The sequence below is a fragment of the Hypanus sabinus genome, chromosome 6 (genome assembly GCF_030144855.1).
Source record: "Hypanus sabinus isolate sHypSab1 chromosome 6, sHypSab1.hap1, whole genome shotgun sequence".
Lineage (NCBI taxonomy): Eukaryota > Metazoa > Chordata > Chondrichthyes > Myliobatiformes > Dasyatidae > Hypanus > Hypanus sabinus.
Window position 1 is genome coordinate 88,078,630 of NC_082711.1, and position 22,828 is coordinate 88,101,457.

Here is a 22,828-nt window from a genome sequence, read left to right on the forward strand (position 1 = left end):
ATGCCTCAGTGTTGTATCTAAAATATGAAGTATACAGGGTAAATGGGAAGGGAAGCAATACAGCTCCCTGTGGGGCCCCAGTGCTGCTTATAGCCATATATGACACACTGCCCTGAAGTCACACAAATTGTGGTCTGCCAGTCCAGTAGTCCATTATCCAAGAATCAATGGAAGTTCCAACCTTCATTGAATGGAGCTTTTCTCCAGCAAAGAGGGATGTATGGTATTGAAGGCACATGAGAAATCAAAAAACATTATCCTCACATTGCTGCCCTGCTTGTCCAAATGGGAGTCAGCTCCATTCAGCAGAAAGATGACAACAACATCAACTGCAATGTGCTCTTGGTAGGCAAACTGCAGCGGATCGAGGACTGATCTGACCAGGGGTCGGAGATAAGCCAGGACCGGCCTCTCTAGGATCTTCATGATGCATGGCCACTGGATGGTAGTCATTCAAGACCTTCATTTGGCCCTCATTAGGTACTGGAACCAGTACCTGATGTTTCCCACACAGTCGGGACCCCTTCCAGGCTCAGAATCAGATTGAAAATGCCCTGGTGAACTTCTCCTTCAGGACCTGGGGTTCACACATCTCGTCCCAATGCTTTGTCGTTCTTAATTCCGCACAGCCCTTCTCACCCGCTCAGTAGTGAAGGTGAGTCCATGATGACTGGGGAGTTGGTGGAAGGTGGGGGCTGGAGGGGGTGAAAATCTGGACGATAGCAGCTCATATGCGGAGGTGTGGATGGTAGGTGCAGGGCAAGGAAGGACTGTAAACTGTAGTAGCCTGTGTTGCTCATCCACATGTTGGAGAGGGGAGGAGGGAGGAGTGGAGGAAAAGGTGCTGAGGGCATTGGGTGCATCAGCACCTGGGCTGTTGTGCTGAGGAGGGTGTGAACAAGAGGGCAATTGTCAAACCTATTAAAGAACTGGTTTAACTCATTAGCCCATTCATGGCTGCATTCTGAGACTCTACAGCAGGGCTGACTGAAACCAGTGTTGTTCTTCATGCCTCACCACACCTCCCATGTGCTACTCTGCCCAAGCTTGTTCTCCAGCTCTCTCCTGTATTCCTCTTTAGCCACCTTGATCTTCTCCTTTAGCTCCCTCTGCATGTTTCAATTCCTCCCAGTCTCCCATGCAGCAATCAATAAGCTTATATCAATGCAGAATATGGTGCAAATACTCATTCAAACTATGCCACTAGCTAATCTGTCTCCTGCTATGAATTACAAGAAAATATAAATTGTAAACTACCTACTTGAAAGAAAACTAGTGAAATTTAAAATTTAATTTGAAACATTGGGGACGTTATATATTTCAGAAAAGAAACAACCACCATTTGTTAAGAAAGCCAAGCGTGAAAATTTTTAGTTCTGAAATTTGAGTGGTTCAATAAAAGGCATTTTCATAAATATGTGGGGAGACATGAACCAATAATTTGAAGCTGTAAATGTATCATAATCAATATTATTATGGAATAATGAGCAGGTTTCAATTTCAGTGGAGCATTATTAAATGATTGAATATCTCGGCAACAGAAGTTTTTTTTATATGCCAGGATGGCAAAATACCAAATAAGATCAAATTTCTATTTGGGTTTTCTTTCTTAAGCTTGTTTAAACTCGTTCTGGCTCGTTCTGGCTTCTTTTTCTTTGTGGTTGAAAGGTGAAGCAGTTCTATAAAGGATTTAGGAACCATTTATATTGTGCCAGATCGTGTTGAATATCAATAGCTCCCCAGGAAAAAACACTCTTTAAAGATCAGGAAATTTGGGACTTATCACTCTCTTATTTACATGGCAACACAAAGGTTCCACTAATAGATTCAGAGTGTCAAATCTTCCTGGACGTTTCACTGGCGATCTCCCCTGGATTTCAGTGGTAGAAGATAGACTTTAAGATTCAGTGGGAATTTACAATGAGGAATCTCCTAGTACAGGGGTCAGCAACCTTTACCACTGAAAGAGCCACTTGGACCCGTTTCCCACAGAAAAGAAAACACTGGGAGCCGCAAAACCCGCTTGACATTTAAAATGAAATAACACTGCATACAATGTTTTGTTTTGCCTTTATGCTATGTATAAACAAACTATAATGTGTTGCATTTATGAAATTGATGAACTCCTGCAGAGAAAATGAAATTACATTTCTGCATGCAACAAAAACATTTTGAACTCCGAAAAAAAGACGTTGGGTTGAAGGTTACTTTTAAGTAAAATACTCAACGTCTATTTGAGTCCTTCTTGTATTTATGAAAAACGCCAAACTTAAATTTGCCGCCAGCAGCAAACCAAAAATAACGTCAGCCAGCTGTCAACCTGAAAAATAAAAGGACTATTTCACTGAACAATGAAAACATATGAATATACGTAAAATAATAGGCAATTAAAATATTTATCATACTTGTTCAGGTTGACTCACACCTGACAATGCAGTCGTATTTAGTAGGGATGGATCGATGCTTAGGGGAGTGACCGGGAAGGATAATGTGTTTTTTTCCTCTCTGAACTCACAGAAGCGTTTCCCAAACGATGTTTGCATTGCGATGATTGCAGAATGTAAATACTCCGAATTTATCATGTCGTGACCTTGTTTGAACTCTCTCAAATTGGGGAAGTGAGACAATGTGCCTTTCTGTAAATCTCTGGCAAGCAACGTCAACTTGCGCTCGAATGCCAAAACATCCTCCAACATGTGCAGGGCTGTACGTCCTTACCCCGTTGAAGAGCTGTGTTCAGCGTGTTCAGGTGCGCTGTCATGTCTACCATGAAGTGTAGCTTTTCCAGCCACTCTGGCTGTTCCAGCTCAGGAAAGGTGAGCCCTTTGCTGCCCAGGAAAGTTTTCATTCTTCAAGACACGCGACAAAGCGCTTCAGCACCTCCCCTTTGGACAGCCACTGGACTTTGTTGTGCAGCAGGTGCCCCATCAGTAGCTACTGACACCAGATGGGTGGTCTTTATTCCGTTGGCTCTTAAACAATTCAAGACAGCCTCACAGATGTCCTCCCCCCGTGTTTGGTCTTTTAGAGGTATCAACTCAATCAGTTCTTCCTGTGGCCCGGCAGAGTTTACATACCGGCAGAACAACACTATTTGTTCAATATCACCTTTGTCTTTAGACTCGTCACAGGCAATCGAGTAGGCCACAGCTGAATTGATGTCTTTAATTTGCTGTCTTGTGATGTCTTCTGCCATTTTTATGGTTCTGTCTTTGACAGTCTTTGCAGAGAGGGGCATATCCCTGATTTTCTGCACAATTTCACTCTTGTTTTTAAAGTCCGTGAATAGATGTTCTGAAATCTTAATGAAAGATTCTTTTATATATTCACCATCTGTAAACTGCTTCCCGTGCCTGACTATTTCCTGAGCGTCAATATAACTGGCGTATGTCGTTGATTTTCCAGACTTCATCCATTTCTGGAAATGATTTTTGCTCAGATCAACCTTCCGCATCAGTTCCGAAACGGCTTTTTTTCTCTCATCTCCATCCGGATATTTTTGAGCAAAGGCTGCGTGTTTATTCTGGAAATGCCTTGCGACATTTGACTTTTTGTTGTTTGCTAGTTTCTCATTGCATATTAAGCATACCGGTAAACCAGTCTCGTCAACAGTGAAAGCAAATGAATCTGTCCACGTATCATTAAACGTTCTGTTTTCTTCAGTCACTTTTCTTTTTTTAGAATTCTCCATAGTTGGCTTACCTTGGATCGAAAAATTAAAGAAATCGCGCACTGGCGGGTGTCAGGTATTGGCAGTGGTGACGTATATTAATAGCGATAAAAACACGTTGTAGCGGTGTGCTCACGCAGTCAGTAAACTGCAGTCGAATAACTTTATTCGAACTAAACAGCCTTGCTTTTAAGCCTCCCTCAACCCAGCCCCCATGGACGCAGATGCTGCAAAAGACGCGTACTCACAAACCCCCGTAGGCTATCTCCCTTAGCCGGAATGCTGGCTAATTGTGAGCCGTTTCGGATCTGCCAGGAAATGTGTCGCCACACTTAGATTGTACAAGATCACCATAATCTTCAAATTTAGAATTACATTTCAAAAGCTAACAAACTAACATAAAATACATTTTAATTAAATACTGACCAATTATTTCCCAAAGCCACAGGGAGCCGCAGCACAGAGGTGAAAGAGCCACAAATGGCTCGGGAGCCGCAGGTTGCCGACCCCCGTCCTAGTAGATCTTATTGCTAGATTAAGCTTGGCACAGGATCAGCCTGTGTTTCACTGGTTTCAACTGGTCACCTAGACACAGTACTGAGTGATTCAGTGGGACCAAGAGACTTTAACAGGAGATAAGGTGAGAGAAAAAAATAAAATGAATTTGACCTTTTAACCTTCCAAGACATAATGACTTTTCATTAACATTTTATTCAAATAACCGTATTAATAAACAAACAAAAAATAAACACCTGAAAAAATTATTTTAGTTTATTTTATCAACAAATTGTAGGTTTATAATTTACTTCTTAAATTTTTATTTTAAAAACTTAAAAAGGCCTTTAAGTGTAAAGCCAAGGCAGAGAACCTTTAGTCCACAACTATTCATGTTAGCTCTGGTGGAATTCACTGGCCAGTATACAGTATTTGTTTCCTTCTTGATATCACATTTACATCGTAAATACTTGCAAAAGTAAAACTACAACAACTACATTACATTAAAGTGCAACATAAGTCAGAGTCTACCTAAGCCATCGACTGCTTTAAATACACTTCAACACAAACTATCCACAACTCTTTAAATAACAAAAACATAAACCTTATTAACCATCATTACTTTTAACAGAATCTGCGTTAATATTTTTAATTCAACACATCGATTATCTCATGAACTTACGGTGTTGCTTCACTGATATTTCTAGTGCGTAGAAAGAAAACTTCTCTTGTGCTGATCCTGCACATGTGAGCCCCCTCCTTCCCGTTTCTCCAAACTGGTATTTTCCCACAAGGCACGGCGAAACCGGGTGTGACATCATCGCATGCCGCGATATATCACAGACAACGAATTTACTTTAAACAATCCTAACTTTAACTAAAAAATGCTAACAAACAAATTACTAAAGCAAAAATATTATAAACTAAACAAATGCCATAAAGGCAACACAATCATATTCAACATAAAATTTGACAACACAGATGAAGGTGCTTCTACAAAATGTTCACTTTCTGAAAATCAAAACTAGAGTTTTGATTTTTTCCTACCCGCAAAAAGATTTCTCCACCTATTGATTTACCCCTCCCCAAAAATCATTCTGAACTTGTGTGCTTTCAATGGAACTTTATATCAAAGGGTAACAAAAGAGTCAAGTGCTAAGAAACAATAACATACCTTGAATCCAATTTCTACTTAACTGAGGCCAGTTACGGCAAAACAAACCTATTTATTTTACAAACATGCACGAGTTTATGAAAAGTGAACGTATTACCAATAAAGCAAAAAAGAACTTGAAGAAAAACTGAACAACTTGGTTTCAAAACACTTCCAATTAGGTGTTTCTCCTGAAACTATTTAATTAGTATCAGATATTAAGTGCTGACTCACAGAGCTGATGAAAGCCAAACCTCCAGGAAGAACACTAATATCTTCAGATCCATACTCTGGAACAAGAAAATATTTCAATTCACTCTCTGTCTGGCAACAAAGGAGAAATGACAAAACCATGACACACTGGCCTGCAGAGTATGCGCAGTTCAGGAGTAACATGGTACAGGTCACATGTTTCAGTAAAAGGTTCAGGAAAGGATAGCTTTAATGGGACTAGCTTAGATGGGAATCTTCATTGACATGCATAAATTGGGCCAAAGGACCTACTTCCATGCTCTATGACTCCAAAAACTGGTCTTAATATAAAGGTTAATGTCCTTCAGCAAATATTTCTGTCCCAACATACTCCAGCTATCACATTTTTGCTGGATTAATAGAAAGAATCACCCTAATTGGTGTGATGCTTTTGGACTTTCAAGAAGAATGCTTCTGAGAGAGTACTCCATACCAGGCTTATCATCATGCTCATAGTCCATGGAATACAAAGGCAAGAGCGATACAATCATAAAATTGGTTAACTAATGGGAAGCGAAGAGAACAGGAGTGATAAATGTGTTTGTCACACTGCAAGGAAGAGTACAGTGGAGTATCTTAGAAGTCAGTACTAGGACAACTGCTTTGTTAATGATTTTGAATAGAAAAAATTATTTCATGTCAAAGACCCTTAACCAGCATCACTCATTTTTATTTCAAAGTTGCAGCAACCATAGTGATTGGGACTCGAGTACACACAAAGCAATATCTACATTTATAGACTTGGAAGTGTCATGAACCAAAATTAATAGACTTGATGTCATGGATATTTGCAAATTTAGCAACAGTCAGCAAATTTCAGTTTGGAAGAAACCAACGCCAGATAGTATCCACCCAGATATAGGACTAGCGATTTGGCATAAATGCAAAGAAGGGTCAACAGATTTTTTTTAACTGCCATTTTGCAATGAGCTTACATCCAAGGGTTTAAAATACAAGTTTAAGGAAGGGAACAGTCAGAGATGCTGCCGTGCAGGACTGAGAGATATGAGGGGGATGCAAAAAAGCTTCAAGGTGTTTTAGACAAGTTGAGCAGGTAGACAAGTAAATGGCAGATGCAAGGCAACATTAACAAGTGTAAAGTTAACCATATTACTATGAAAAACAGAAGGGTAAACTATTCTATAAATGGCAATAGACTAGGGTATGTTAATGTACAAATGAATCTGTGTCCTTGAACATCAATCAATGAAAGCAAATATTCCTATCTTAACTATTCTTTAACTAGTCTTCTTACACCTATAATTTAAGCAGGTTAATTAACAGATTTGTTAGATTTGTTAGATTGACCCTGACGTTCTTCCGAAGTCAAGGATGAGGCATAAAACTTGTCAATTACGGCCATGTTATTAAGAGTTCATAACATTGCACAGTCAGCTACAGGGGCGTGACACCAGCTGCAGAGAAGCTAGTAAAATACAAAATCACCTATGCAATTACTGAAATTTTAATCCCTGGTATAATTCATCCACAGCAAGAACTTATACTTTTCACAACCTCTCATTTTACAGCCAATTATAATGAACAAAGAACCACCTACCAATTCCTTCCATTAGATGGCAGTTGCCAGGTTCAATTGGAGCCACTTCTCTGAACACACCCAGTTTCTTGCTGCAAAATGAAAGAAGCAACACAACCAGTTTAGAAACCAGCAAGAGAATGAGTGGGTCAAATGGACTGAGTTTCCAGAGAGGAACATTTAGAGGACAATGATCAGATTTAGCTTAGCCATGGAAAAGTTGAAGATGCAATCCGAAGCAATAAATTGGTCAAAGGCTGATCTCCAAAAGATGCAAATCAGAATCAGGTTTATTATCACTGGCATGTGATGTGAAATTTGCAGATCTAGCTTGGGCAAGTTGGAGTCAAAAGCTGGACAGGGCAAAATAATAACAGAACTTTTAAAGAAGACATGGCTCAGGTACAGTTGACGTAAAGCCTCATGCAGGGTAAACGTAGAACAGGATTCCATAGATACAATAGACAATAGGTGCAGAAGTAGACCATTCGGCCCCTCGAGTCTGCACCGCGATGATGAAAAAGGTACAGAGGAATATAAATGAGAAAAAGTGCTGCTTATGTCAAGTGTCAAATTGCAAATACTAGCAAAAATAAAGCTATTACAACAGAGTTACCAGGGAAGTAACAATTAAAATGAGGAACAAAGATTAGTTCAAAGGTTCATTTATTATCAAAGTATACAACTCTAAATGTTTTCTTCTCCAGATAGCCATGAAACCAAGAAAGAACAGCAGCAGGATCGTCAACCCCCAAATCCCTCCTCCCCACACAAAAAACAAACAAAAATGGAACAGGCACTTCAACCCCCAAATACCCCTCTCCCCACACACAAAAAAGATCAGACGAAAAACACAGAATACAAAAAAACCATAAGACTAAAAAATGTCCACAGTCCAAGTCCACATCCAAAACGGAGAATCTGGGCAACATTCTCCCCCTCTGTAGCAGAACAATCTCACCAGTGAGTAAGAGACAGTCTCCCCTCCCCATAGCAGAGCGATCTCACCAGTGATAAAAAGGCAATCTCCCTCTTCGGCAGCTGAGTGATAAAAAAGCAGGGAGCTGGCATTTCAATCTTCCTAATTGCTTTAATCAGCAAACGATGGAAACTTTAATCAGTGAAATGGAGAGAAACTTCGGCTCGGAGCTTTCTCACCACGAGATTCCCGCATGCTGCCTCTACCTCCTGGAATCCCCTGAGAGACTGCGGAGTTCTGAAACACCCAAACGATCTCCGAACTACAAATCACAGGCTCCAATAGTCCCAGAATGACATTTCAAACATAAAAAACAAACGTAAAAGACATAAAAGAAGTGTAATATATGGTTTCATGATCTACCCAGAAGATGTCAACTGAAGGAGCAATGTACACAGCTTGACCGAAAATCAAGTTGCCAATGTAAATGCGAGTCTGAAACTCTGCTGTGGGGATATAAATATTCAAAGGGGGGAGAACTTGGTGAAAAGGGGCCTACTAAAGACAAAAAAGGGAACTTCTTTATGATTGCCAATGACAATGTTATGATATTAAATATAGCACTTTGTATTTGTCTTATTTGGGAAAGATGGTGTTAGAAATCAGATAGCGCAGTGGAGATAACTCTCTACTAAAGTAGGTATAAGCAGCTCCTTGCCTCAATCCACCTGCACGTCACCCTTGGGCAAAGTGTAGCACATGCTCAGAACCCCAATCTGGGTCTGGTGCAGCCAAGGGAGCAGGTGGAGGATGGCTGTACAAACAGCTGGTGCACATCGCAAGTCCTGGTTATGTGGCCACTAATGCCAGGCAGATAATCTCTGAAGAATATTGATCATGGTTGGGGTCACCCATCTTGTAAAGAAACTGCCCAGAAGAAGGTAATGGCAAACCAATGCTGTAAAAAAAATTGCCAAGAATAATCATGGTCACCATGATTGCCTACACCTTATGACATGGCATATAATCATGATGGTGTTTCTAAAGCAACAATGAAGGAGAACATTAAAAATTAGATACATTAGAAACATTGACAGACATAAAGTGAGTAATCAGAAATATTATGAGATGTGTTCTATGATATTGAGAGAAGTACAGGAGGAAATAGCAGGGACATTGACCATAATCCTTCAATGTCCTTTGGATCGCAATGGTATCAGAGGGCTTCTCATTCCAGACAATATGAATAAATAAGGTCAGTCCGTTCTACCTTCATAAGATGGAAATGGTTATTTAAGTATCTGAGAAAGGGCCATGGCAAATAGCTGTGTTTGGACTGGATGAAATTTGTAATAGTATTCCCAAGGTGTTGGGGGCCACCATTTCTAAATCTGCAGTGTGATGCAATATGGAATACAGAATATTCTCAAAGTGACACAGTAACAGAGAAACTTGAGAGTGCGGACGTACAAATTATCGAAAATGGCAGAAATAAAAACAGTAAATGTTCAGAAAATTCATCTAGTCAGTGTCCAGATTCTGTGGTTCTTTTGATTTTCTTTTAAAACCAAAAGGGCAATTTGAGAAATCACATGCATCTCTGAGCTTTTATTGATAAAGTCTAAGGGAATTGGGGGATTCCCAGATTCCTGTAAATAACGGGTTAAGTACCGCTATGTGTATTTTGTGAGTGACTGCTGTGTATCAAACTGTGATTTTAACTGTGGTTGAAATTTGAAAATGATACAAGACTGGCAGCTCGGTAAAATTCTCACCTTGGCTGCAGAAATGTAGCTGGTTGAAATTTAATGAGACAAGTTCAGGATGAAGGAGGAAAGGCCTGCAGGGTATGTGAGAGTTGGGTTTTTTTGCGAGTATTAACGGAAAATAGGCTAGCAGTTTTTGTGAGAATTAAAGACTGCAGGTGACATTGGGTATTCTGTATTGTTCCTAAGGAAAGAGTCGGGGCTGGGGACCCCGGTCAGGAGAGGCGGCCACCGCTACCTGGCAAATTTGACCGTATCAGCTGCCTCCTGATAATATGGCCAGTTGAAATTGATTAAGGAGGAGGCAGGCTGGCTAAATTTCTCACCCAGTGGTATTAACAGTGACTTTCTTTTTGCTTGTGCCTAGGCCCTTGTGTTGTGTATTTTGTGTCTATAAGCTGTTTGCCTTGTTGGTTTATCTGTGTTTCGTGTATTTGTGATTTTGGCTACTTGCTTTACTTTGTGTAACACTTTGGTCAAAGTAGGTTGTTTTTAAACGTGTTATATAAACTATACACTTTTAAATGTGCTATATAAACTATATACTTTTAAATGTGCTACATACTTGACTTGATAAATAAGAACAACCGAAAAGAGCAATAATGGGACAGACCCTCGATACATTTGTGTGTGAACGAATCCAGGATACGAAACGGATCTCCGGATGTTAAGTGCAGCGCTAACAAAGAAACTAGGGAAACAGTGTGGCCACCAGGGGAAACAAGCAGTAAATTTAATTTGGGAAAAGAATTGCTGTAAAAAGTGGAAATTATTGATTAAAGAATGGAAAGGTAGAGCTTATACTAAATGGAATAGTACCTTACTGGCCCACTGGAGGAATAATGCCTGTGATAAAGGGATATGTACGGCAGAAGAGACTCTGGGAGTTGGGAGACACTGCAAGCGGAGTGCTAATGGGTAGAAGGAGAAGAAAGAACGAGAAACAAAGAACATAAACAAAAGGAGACATGGACAGACAGGAAGGTTTAAAAATCGGCAGTGCCGCGCGTGAAGGGCCAATACGGGATTGCGACCCCATATCTGGCATACCTTACCAGAGGCTGAGTGCACCCAGTGCTCCTGAACCCCAATCCTCCCAGTACTCAGGTACGGTGGCCACTCGGGTGAAAAACAGCAGCGGCAGGGAAGGGGAGGCTCTCTATACCCTGAGATCCAGAAAAGGAATACCAGGGATTATTCCGAGACAGGGAGGGAAGAGTCTAATAAAACCCCAGATTAATGGCTCCACAGAGACAATTGCCCACCCAAATGCTGCCCAGTCCACGGGCAGCCAAGGAGGGGCAGCTTTCAGTAACTTGTATGCACCCTGGAAGCCTCAAGCTTCCAAACGATCATAAATCAGGCCCCCGATAGAAAAGAAAAACCAGCACAGTTTGCTCAGTATGTCCACAGTACCATAGAGATGTATAATGTGACCCCACAAGATTTATTTGGTCTTTGCTGCATGATTCTCTCATCTGATGAGGGGCGGAAATAGAAGGAAGAATTGAGATACCGAACCTATCAGGAGTTACAGGGGGGAATCCATAAATGAGTACGAACAGACAGACCGGATTATTCAAGCCTTGGAGAAGGTCTCTCCAACAACCGACCCCCCCCCCCCCCAGTGGTGGGCACTTAATTGGGGCTCCACTTCGTTTGAACCCCCTCTGCCAGAGGCAGACCTTCACGTGACTCTGTGCTCTGATCCTACAGGGTGCTCGACTGAGGAAAACCAGTATTATGCATCCCTCGAGGGACAGGAGTTCCCAGTCATGGTGATTGCAGAGGCTAAAGGAAGAGAGGGCAGTGCATTACTGGCCGAAGTTCCGGATTTCCTTTGGCGACAGACAGGACTGGTAGTTCCCCATACCACCGTTAGGTTTTGCCCTCGGTTCAAGCCAAAGACCCTATGGTTCCTTGCCTACATCCTGATGAAACAAGCCTCCAGCACCAAGAGAGACTGGCAAGACTTGGCCGCGGGCCAACTCCGATACTCGAAGGAGTCAAAGGTGAAGACGGGACATCTGGTAAGACACTCTTTTAATATTGACCGAATCCAAGACATCGTACCCCATCTCTGGGCAATTTCAGGCCATGAAGTCGGCCACACCAACTACCCACCCCAGTCCGGATCACCGTGAAAGAAGGACAGACTCTCCCATCCCTTCTGCAATACCCCCTCAAGACTGAGGCAACGTTTTATGAGGATGGAGTCTCTTTTGTGGATCCAGCAAGAAAACGATGTGAGATACTGACAGACGGTGAAGTAATTGAACAAGCCTTTTTTTTTGAAGCAGCTGTCTCCGCCCAGAAAGCTGAGCTGCTTTCTCTGACTCATCCCTCTATCCTAGCAACAGACTAAAGTGCGAACTTTTATACAGACTCCAGCTATGCACTGACTATGGAACTTTGGAGATTCTTGACTTCCTCTGGCCACCCCATTAATAATGCTACCTTTGACAATAGACATTGGGTGCAGGAGTAGGCCATTCGGCCCTTCGAGCCAGCACCGCCATTCAAAGTGATCATGGCTGATCGTCCACAATCAGTACCCCGTTCCTGCCCTCTCCCCATATCCCCTGACCCCGCTATCAATAACAGCTCTATCTAACTCTCTCTTGAATGCATCCGGAGACTTGACCTCCACTGCCTTCTGGGGCAGAGCATTCCACATATCCACCACTCCCTGGGTGAAAATGTTTTACCTGAACTCCATTCTAAATGGCCTACCCCTTATTATTAAACTGTGGCCTCTGGTTCTGGACTCCCCTAACATCAGGAACAAGTTTCCTGCCTCTAGCGTGTCCAATCCCTTAATAATCTTATATATTTCAATCAGATCCCCTCTCATCCTTCTAAATTCCAGTGTATACAAGCCCAGTTGCTCCAATCTTTCAACACATGACATTCCCGCCATCCCGGGAATTAACCTCGTGAACATATGCTGCACTCCCTCAATAGCAAGAATGTCCTTCCTCAAATTTGGAGACCAAAACTGAACACAGTACTCCAGGTGTGGTCTCACCAGGGCCCTGTACAACTGCAGAAGGATCTCTTTGCTCCTATACTCAACTCCCCTTGTTATGAAGGCCAAGATGCCATTAGCTTTCTTCACTGCCTGCAGTACCTGCATGCTTACTTTCAGTGACTGATGTACTTCTCCTTTTCCTAACTTGATACCATTCAGATAGTAATCTGCCTTCCTGTTCTTGCCACCAAAGTGGATAACCTCATATTTATCCATGTTAAACTGCATCTGCCATGCATCTGCCCACTCACCCAACCTGTCCAAGTCACCCTGCATTCTCCTAACATCCTCCTCATATTTCACACTGCCACCGAGCTTTGTGTCATCTGCTAATTTGCAACTTACTCACCGCTCTATAGCTACTTTGAGTTTTCGCTATTATTAAATGTGCAGCCCATACAGGGGAATCTGATGAGATATTTAAGGGTTTTGCTTGGGCTGGTGCAGCAGCAAAACAGACAGCCTTGGACCCCACACTTTTAGTCCCCTTGGGAGACCAAGTTCTTATTAGACAAAACTTAATGAGGGGTATGCCAGATATGGGGGAAAATACATAAATTCCAGGGGGACGCCCCTGAAGGAGAGTGCAAACTATGGTCCCAAATGGGCTGCCACCTTAAACCTCAGACCAATTTATGGGTGACCCCTGCGGGACAGATTTGTGTTCCCTCTGTGTTCTTATCTATCTTGATAGATTATGTAAATAATTGTACACACTTGAGCAAGGAGAGAGTGGTTAATAACTTGGTGGCAGTGGCTCCCTGATTTCCAGGAAGCAGCTGAAAAGCAAGCCACAGCATGTTAAAAAAAAACAAACGCTGGAAAGGGATGCTCTGTGGTTCTGGAACCACACCTTGCCTGGTGGACTTTTTGTCTTGTTTACAACTTGATTTTACAGAACAACCTAGAATACACTGTTGTAAATATTGCTTGGTAATAGTAGATATATTTAGCAGATAGATAGATGCTATACGTACTACTGATAATACTGTTGTAAAAATATTACTAAGAGAAGTGATTCACCATTATGGATTGCCTGAATCACTAAGCTCAGACAATTGACCTCATTATATTGCCAAGATAAATGAAAAAATCTGTAATAAACTGGCAATAAAACACCAATTTTGCTGTGCTCACGATTCAAGAGCAGCTGGTATAGTGGAACGAGCAAATGGAACCTTGAGGAATAAGCTAACAAAACATGCAAGAAACTGGACTAACTTGGCTTAAGGTTTTACCTCTGGCATTGTTCCTTATGACAGTTACAACCTTGAATAAAACTGGATTATCCCCTGCAGAAATCATCTATGGAAAGCCTATGCATACCCCATGGACACTGGGGTTAAATTGTCTCCTCCCTGATAAAATAGATAATGCATACCCTAAGAGAGGAAATGAGAAAGTATTTGTGTCAGCTAACCAAAATTTTCTAAAGCTTGCATTCACAGGTACGACAGGCCTATCGAGAGGATGACACCCAGCCTAAGAATGACTACCCCACCATCGAGCCTGGAAATTTTGTCCGAATTAAGAGCTGGGATCGTAAGAAGTTGGGACTGAGGTGGAATGGACAGTACCAAGTGCTACTGACAATACCTATTGCAGTGAAGGTGGAAGGGCAGCTCCAGTGGCCACATCGAATGGACTGTAAACACATTACTGGCAGAACTGACAAGGACTGAAAAATGTATTGGTTAATGATAATTTTATTGACCCTAAGGGGACCTGCCCCTGTTTTGGGAGGCCCCCAGGTTAACACTTTTCTGTCCCTCTGCCACACCTATGCTAAGCAAGTACAGTGGGAAACATGTTGGGTATGTTTTGTATCATGTTGTAGAAGTGACAATCTGTTCTGAAAAAGTTATCATGTAATGATAAAAAGGAGGGAATGATAAAGTCTAAGGGAATTGGGGGATTTCAGATTCCTGTAAATAATGGGTTAAGTACCAACTATGTTTGTGTATTTTGTGAGTGACTTCGGTGTGTTTGAATAATGTCTCACAGCTGCTTCTTTGAAGCAAGATAAAGGTTGAAGTTCACAGAGATCCACATAAGATGTCTCCTGATTTTTCCACACCTTTTGGTTTAGACAAAAGGCAGTACCTGATGGAAATTAGACAAGACATTCCTTTCTTAATTAAAGCATAAATTGGTGGATGTTCTTATCTTTGTAATTAAGTTTTGGCTCCAACAAACCAGGTAGGACATTCCTTTCTTAATTAAACTGGCTGGAGTGTCTATCAAACAGATTGTTCTTTCCTATCAATAATCCATTGATTTGGCTGGAATGGTTATCAAACTGATTGTTCTTTTGTATCAGTAGCCTTATAAGTTGTAACAGTTCTAGAAGGCAAACAGTGAACTTGTGGAACCACAGGAGGGATGAGGATGCTTCTCCCCTGATGTCGGGACCAAGTTCACTTGCCAGCTGAGCTTAAAGAAATAAATAGGTGAAAAAGATCTATTTGTGCTGTCATTATTTGATCTAGCAAATTTATATTTACATTATTAGCAGAAGCATGAACTATGAAAGCAGTAACATTATGCCCGTCCTCATCAGAAGTTTTTGGTTTAGTCAAGTCACCATACTATGGAAGGATGGAAAGGCATTACAGATGGTCCAGAAAAGATTTAGAATAGAATAGTACAGCACATTACAGGCCCTTCAGCCCACAATGTTGTGCCGACCCTCCAACCCTGCCTCCCATATAACCCCCCACCTTAAATTTCTCCATATACCTGTCTAATAGTCTCTTAAACTTCACTGGTGTATCTGCCTCCACCACTGACTCAGGCAATGCATTCCACACACCGACCACTCTGAGTGAAACACCTTCCTCCCCTTACCTTAAAGCCATGTCCTCTTGTACTGAGCAGTGGTGATGAAATTTATGAAATAGTTTTTGGTAAGGGTGACTGGGCTGCAAGAATAACATTAGACAGGCTTGGATTCTTTTCTTTGGAAAAGCCTGGGAGAAGATTTATTACATCAAGATGGTGATAATCACAGCCTGCTGAAATAATGACACCAAATGAAAATAAGAAATATGCAGATGCAGGGAATCTGAAACAAAAGCAGATTATGAAGAACACAAAGCAGCTGAGAGGTTAGGCAGCATTTAATCTTCCAGGAGAAGGATCCATGGACAGAAGTGGAGCGAAGAGGAAAGGTTAATTTTAAGTTACAGGAATGGTGGGGGCAGGTGTGGAGAAGGTAAAGAGCATGACACCACTGACATGGTGTCGGCATGGTTACCTCAGGGCTGCGCACATCCCACCTCCCGCAAGCTCCGGGAGACTCCTGCATATTGATAGCGGCTCCCTGACACCCGCAAATTATATACAATATCCCCTAAATTGATTTTTTTTTGAGAGGGCGAGGGCACATCCTGATTGGTCTCTCTTCGTGCTAAGTAGACCTATCAGTTTTTTCTGTGGGCGGGCTTTACAGTGACCTCTCTCTCTCATTGTCCATCAGTTCAGTTGTGTGTCCTGCAGCACCATGGCAGTGTTCCAAAAAAAGAAAATATAAAACGTACTTCACTCCAGACTACACTAAAGTGTACCCCTGCCTAATAGGGGTCAAATATAATGACAGTGTTGCTCGCTGCACTGTTTGCAATAGTGACTTCCATTGCCCATGGTGGGTTAAAATGTAAAAGACATGTTGAGGTGAGTTTAACAGGTGTCATTCCTTTACTAGCATAGCTAACGTTATTTAAACTAGCTGACTAGCTGCTGAGGAGCTACTCTATTGACGTCCTACCTGATGAGGCCAAACTCCCTGTAGACTTTCTTAAAGTTGTAATAGAATTTTTAAAAACGAATCTATAAGTACATATTTTAATGTCACATTTTCCGCATATACCCAACTTGGCTTACAAATTAGACAAAATCACTAAACAAGGTATTACATACACCCTCGGGGGTCGACGGGGTGGTGATATGGGGTTGCGGGAGTGCTACCTCCCTGAAATGAGTTTTTGCAGGGCGGGATGTCTGCGGCTATAGAGGCCCCTCAGTCAGTGTGTAAATGAGGGAAATTAGATAGTAATAATACGAAGAAACGTAACATTGGAGGTGATCTCCAAGGAGCGAAAGTGCGCCAATACTGTGCGTATGCGTGTCTGTCTATCTGTGGCGGGGTGGGTAACTCTTCACTTTCTGCTTTCAAATACTTAGCAACTACGCCAACGGTGTCGGCATTGGCCAGGTACCACACCGACTGATTTAGAGGTCATTCCGCTCCGGTGGTCGGGGAGTTTTACACGGGCATGAATTGCAGAGTGCGCTGGAGAGATCCGAGGCAGGCCACAAATGCTACCTGTGTTTGGCCAAAATAATAATTTAACTTTCAGTCCCACTGAGAGCTGTGGTCGTGGTTTCAGCCTGCTGTCCAAACTCTAAACGTCCGCTCCCGGTGTCTGTCTCACGCCTCAGAAAAAAGCCCGCACCACTTACCACAGGTCGAATAACCAGTGGGCGAACAAGGCGAGGACGACGACGAGAAGGGTGCACCACAATACCTTTCCCATTATCAAGCGAGGTACTGTATACCTTCCCGCAGCAGGCAATCACCAGACCCGACAGACAGCGGGTTGTGTTGGACCGCTGCCGCACAAATGGCCGAAATTCACCTCTCCTCCGTGCTCACGATTAACTCCTGGTCGTCTGGCAACAGTCGTGCTTCATTCCAAATGATTAACAATAAATACAGTACTTATGTTTTGTTTTTACTTGGTGGTTTTGATTTAATACTGTATTTGGATATATATAAAAAAACACGGAGAGCCGGTGTTATTCTGGCTGGAGTTCAATCTGGAAGTTCCGGTTATGATAAAAGCCAGGCAAGAGTAGATTGCAGGTAAAGTGCAGACAACCCAGGCAAGAAATATCTTTGAACAGCATGGATTCCCTATGTATAACAGATTTCCGGAGCTATTTTGGCTATATTAATTTTGGCTATATATTATTTTGGCTATATTAATGCGGCCGAAATAAGAGTTTTTTAATACATTTTCTACATAACTACAAATTTAAAAACCCCAAATCAAAATGAGGAACATTAATACAGTGCAAAATTAAGCATACAATGACAATATGATACAAAGAAAGAGAATTTTAAAAAAGCACCTAAATTGAAGACAAGTATCCTCCGCAAGCCCCACAACACAAAAAAAACTCCAGACCAACCACAACACAATATAGAGAATATAAATCAGGACAATCAAAGTCCCAGACTGTGAATACACTCAGCAACAGAAGATATTAATGCCTACTACCAAAAAAAAGGGAGCTGAAAGCAAGGGACCGAAAAAAAACCCAGTCAAGAGGAAGGTTATGAAAGTACTCGATAAAAGGTCCCCAGACCTTATGGAACTTTAAATCTGAATTAAGAACTGAATAATGAATTTTTTCGAGGTCCAAGCAGGCCATGATGTTGTTAAGCCATTGAGCATGAGTGGGCGGGGCAACATCTCTCCATCTGAGGAGGATCAAGCGTCTACCAGGAGAGAGGCAAAGGATAATATTCGGCATTTGGTCGGACCCAGACATAAATCTGTCTCGCCCCAAAAACCGAACAGAGCAATTAAAGGGTTTGGTTCTAGGTGGTGATTCAGAATATACGATAAAGTAGTGAAGACATCTTTCCAAAATTTCTCCAAGCTAGGACAGAACCAGTACATATGGATGAGAGAGGCCATGCCCCTCTTGCATTTATCACAGAGCGGACTGATGCTAGAGTAGAATCGAGATAGCTTAGATTTAGACATATGGGCTCTATGAACAATCTTAAACTGTAAAAGGCAATGGCGAGCACAAAGAGAGGTTGAGTTAACCGATTTGAGAATTGAGTCCCAACTCTCATCAGATAAGGAAGTATTTAAATCCTGCTCCCATGCCATTTTAATTTTATCCACAGGGGCCGTCGTAAGGCTGCTAATTTATCTCGAATAATTGATATTAAACCTTTACCTAGTGGATTAATGGAAAGAAATAAGTCCATAGCATTTTTCACAGGCATTTCAGGGAAGTTAGGAATTAAAGGAGCAATAAAATGTCTAATTTGGAGATATCTGAAAAAATGAGCATTGGGCAGATTGAACTTAACAGAGAGCTGTTGAAAAGAAGCGAAGCGATTATCAATGAAAAGATCTTCAAAATGCCTAATGCCCTTCCTATACCAAACCTGGAATGCTGAATCATACGTAGTAGGTAAAAAAAAAGGTGATTATGTACGACAGGGCTGGAAACGGAAAAACCAAGGAAACCATAGCATTTCCTAAACTGAGCCCATATACGCAAAGTGTGTCTAACAAGAGGATTAACTATTAATCTGGACAGACTACTAGGGAGTGCAGAGCCAAAAAGTGCAGAGTTAGATAATTCTTTAGTGGAGCTCAGCTCCATCGCCACCCAGTTAGGGCATTCGGGTTGGCCATGGAAGAAAGACCAAAAGGTAGCACCACATATATTGGCTGCCCAATAATATAAACGAAAGTTAGGTAAAGCCATGCCACCCTCTTTTTTAGGTTTTTGGAGATGGATTTTATTAATTCTAGGTCACTTATTCTTCCACAGATATGACAAAATAATAGAGTCTAAGGAATCAAAAAAAGATTTAGGAATAAAAATTGGGATAGATTGAAATAAGTATAAAAATTTAGGGAGAACAAACATTTTAACAACATTAATACGACCTACCAAAGACATAGATAGAGGTGACCATTGTACCAGACTCTGTTTTATAGTATATGAAAGATTGGCAAAGTTTTCACAAAAGAGATCTTTAAATTTCCTTGTGACTGTAATCCCAAGGTAAGTAAATTGATTATGGACTACTTTAAAAGGGAGATCACGAAATGTTAATTCTCGTGCTTCTTTATTAATTGGGAAAAGTTCGCTCTTATGTAAATTAAGTTTATAGCCTGAGATCTAGCTAAACTGGTCAAGAAGTGAAAACATTGGAGGTAAGGATGTAGATGGATTTGAGAGAAAGAGTAATAAGTCATCAGCATTGAAATAAGAATTTGACAGAAGGATACGAAACACACACACCAAAAAGGGATAATTACTAACTTAAAAAGTACCATCAGTTGGTAGCTAGTGGTTTCTATTGACTTTTAACACCTGTTTTGTGAGTGGTGATTGATCTTGTAAGTAAAGAATGCAAACATACACAGTTTCACATCTTTAAAATGCTGGTTAATTTTACATAAAAGTGGCAATTTCTGTGTTCAGAATTCAAAACAGTGTTATGGCAGGGAATTCTGACATGGACAGTCCCAAACCTGGCTGCAAAAGGAGGGGGCGGGGGTGTTGTGCATGGATTAGCGACCTGTCCTGTAAAAACCCAGTGCTACAGAATTATCAACAGAAACTCCAATGACCTCATCCCGGGCAGCGGAAGGATACACCAAGAAGATGGGCAGCCTATGCCCTAATGGTGAAGAAGATTAAGTGGTGACAGGGGCCACGTTGTTCTTCATGCGCACATGTAAAATAAAGTGTGTTTGAAGAATGAGTGTGTGTTTTCAAAGTCCACTTAGTCAGCTAATACAATTACTTGGAGGTTCAGCCAAGATGGCTAACCCTTGATTTAGTTATACTGGAGAAGGAATTCAACCAGTAGATGATCAGTCTGAAATCTGGGCATCTCATATTTGACCAAACAACTGAGTTTGCTGCTGGAATGCAAATTTCCTCCTGTGTGAGTAGTCAACATATGGTAACACCTTAGTCACTGTCGTAGGAAAATTGCAGAATAAAACAAAGGAGGTCTTGTTTTTTGCTTTGGTCTGGGTCAGATCCCCTGGGTGCATATTAAAAAGTGGTTGCTCTGAGCTGGGTCTAATCCTGCAGGAGCACAGGACAAAGTTGCCCCGGTCCAGGTCGTATCCCCCAAAAGCACATTCACTGACCGATTCAGGATAGATATCACAGAAGTACATTAAAAAGAGGTTGCTCTTGGTTGGGTCGAAACTCACAGGAGTTCAGACAGAGTTGCTCAGTTTGGGCCGTATCTTGCGGAAGCACATTAAATGAGAGAAAGCAAGCTGCCTCAGTCTGGATTGCATTATGTGAGAGCAAGGGAAAAAATAAGTCACCCTTGGCTGGGTCGGATCCCGGAGGCACACAATAAGTGTATGGTTGAAAAAAGGAATTCCAAAATGTGTGTGTGTCTGTGTGTGTCCCTGTGTACAACCTGCTTGTATGTCCTGTACCAAACCTCTAAAAGGACTCTGACAGCATGCATGTTCATCATGAACCAGAAAGCATTATGTTCAAAGTTCAATATTATCAAATTACATAAACGTCACCTGATACAACCCTGAGATTCATTTTCTTGTTGGCATTGTTACGTATCCCGTAACTGGGTAACTTACCAGCAAAGATAGAGAGGTCCGTTGAAGTCTGATGGTACTATTTTAACAGCATTTATTGGTAAAAATACACAAAAATAAGATCAATGCAAACATACAGATACTATACGTCGTCAATACTAGATCAAAAGGTGCGGGTATAACAATAATCAATAAGAAATAGCTCTATCGTTGTCTAGGGGACAATGTACTGTCCGATGGAAATATAAACGTCACTTTAGTTCATTCAGGCTGCAGCCTTTGGTTGGAGTCAAGAGAGAGAGATTTTGGAACTTACCAGAGTTTCCTTTTTTATGATGTCGATCCTTCGAAATGTCATTGGTGTCCTTTTCCTTTTAGCTAAGCCGTTTTTCTGTGGTCAGTCCCGCCAATCCCAGGCAACGGGAAAGGACGCACGCAGGCCCCACCGGTTGTCGCTATTAAATGCCGTCACGGGATTTCTAGCGTTTCTCCTGGTGTGTCTAAAGGGGTTGTTCCCAGACCTTCTTTTATCCTTACACGCGGGGTCTCAGATGTCAATCAGGTTGGGATGATGCAATCCCTCAACCAGCCCACTCTGTTCATTTCCTGAGGGCTCCAATGAATAGTACAGTACTCAATACACAATTCCGTCTCCAAGAGACAATGGCCGTTAACCATGGCTTTGTCTTTTGGAGGCCCAGGACACATTCCAAACCTTGAGGATTCTCTCTCATTTCCTGGGTCCCACACCCGAATTAATAGCGGTCTTGCGATTCTCAAAAAGGAGGGGGCTACTTTGTACCCTTCGGCCCCTCAGAGGTGGGGCACAGACGTAACACCCCCTTTCTTCAACACGTTTTTACCATTGGTAAAAACGAAGTAATACAGAGTCTTACAGGATTTTAGAATCTAACACAATACAAAAGTTTTTTTTTCACTACAGAGTAATACATTCAATTCAGCATCTAAACAGTTAACGATTACATTGTCACTTCCCTTAATATCTTAACATCTTGTACCTTATTAAAGTCTTGTAGCGTCAGACTCCAATTTAATAACCACCTATTTTTTTCTTCAGCAAACAAAGCTAAAGAGTTGTGATCTTAGCTTACGTGTATACTACAAAAGTTCATGCAAATACTAATCTTTATGTTACTTTCAAACTTAACAGTCAAGCTTCCATGGGGGTTGTCTTGATTATTCACATGCTTTGTCGAAATCCCTTAAAACTGGCTTCTGCTATTTAAAAATGGCGTCCCATTAACCCTCGCCTCTTTTCCAGTTAATTCCCACGTGATGAGCTTGTGCACCCTGGCAAAATAGGCTTTCGCCCGCTCCTTTCATAGGAGTTATTTTATCAACAATGTGGTCCAAACTTAGACCATTTTCTGAATTTCCACACAATTCTTTAATTTTACGCAAGTTGCTAGTTTTCTCTTCAGGACCCTTCAGGCTAATAGTTCTCAATGCCAGCGATCCCTCTTTGTTCAAACAGCATTTCGAATTCTGCGGTTTCACACCACACTCTGGAAGAACAATAGCGTGTGGGGCCCCTTTACCTTCCAACTCAACCTGTAATTGATTCACAGGTACCGCGTACCAAGCCATTGTCTCTGTAGTCTGGTTGCTGCTTCTGACATCAGTCCAGACTTTATATTTT

General features: G+C 41.6%; 1 protein-coding gene across 2 annotated transcripts in view; it reads right to left on the reverse strand.

Annotated features, from left to right (window-relative positions):
* LOC132395675 (serum paraoxonase/lactonase 3-like) overlaps positions 1-17,552 on the reverse strand; it is a 45,268-nt gene extending 27,716 nt beyond the window's left edge. The window contains exons 1-4 of one of the 2 annotated variants that reach the window (XM_059972579.1): positions 17,285-17,551; positions 10,848-10,958; positions 7,129-7,199; positions 5,553-5,608 (exon numbers count right to left, since the gene is read on the reverse strand). In XM_059972579.1, the coding sequence (XP_059828562.1) occupies positions 5,553-5,608; positions 7,129-7,141 (69 nt within the window). In that variant the 5' untranslated portion in view covers positions 7,142-7,199; positions 10,848-10,958; positions 17,285-17,551. Of the gene's footprint in view, positions 1-5,552; positions 5,609-7,128; positions 7,200-10,847; positions 10,959-17,284 lie in introns of both variants that reach the window. The other variant, XM_059972578.1, reaches the window with a different exon arrangement.
* Between the last annotated feature and the right edge of the window lie 5,276 nt (positions 17,553-22,828).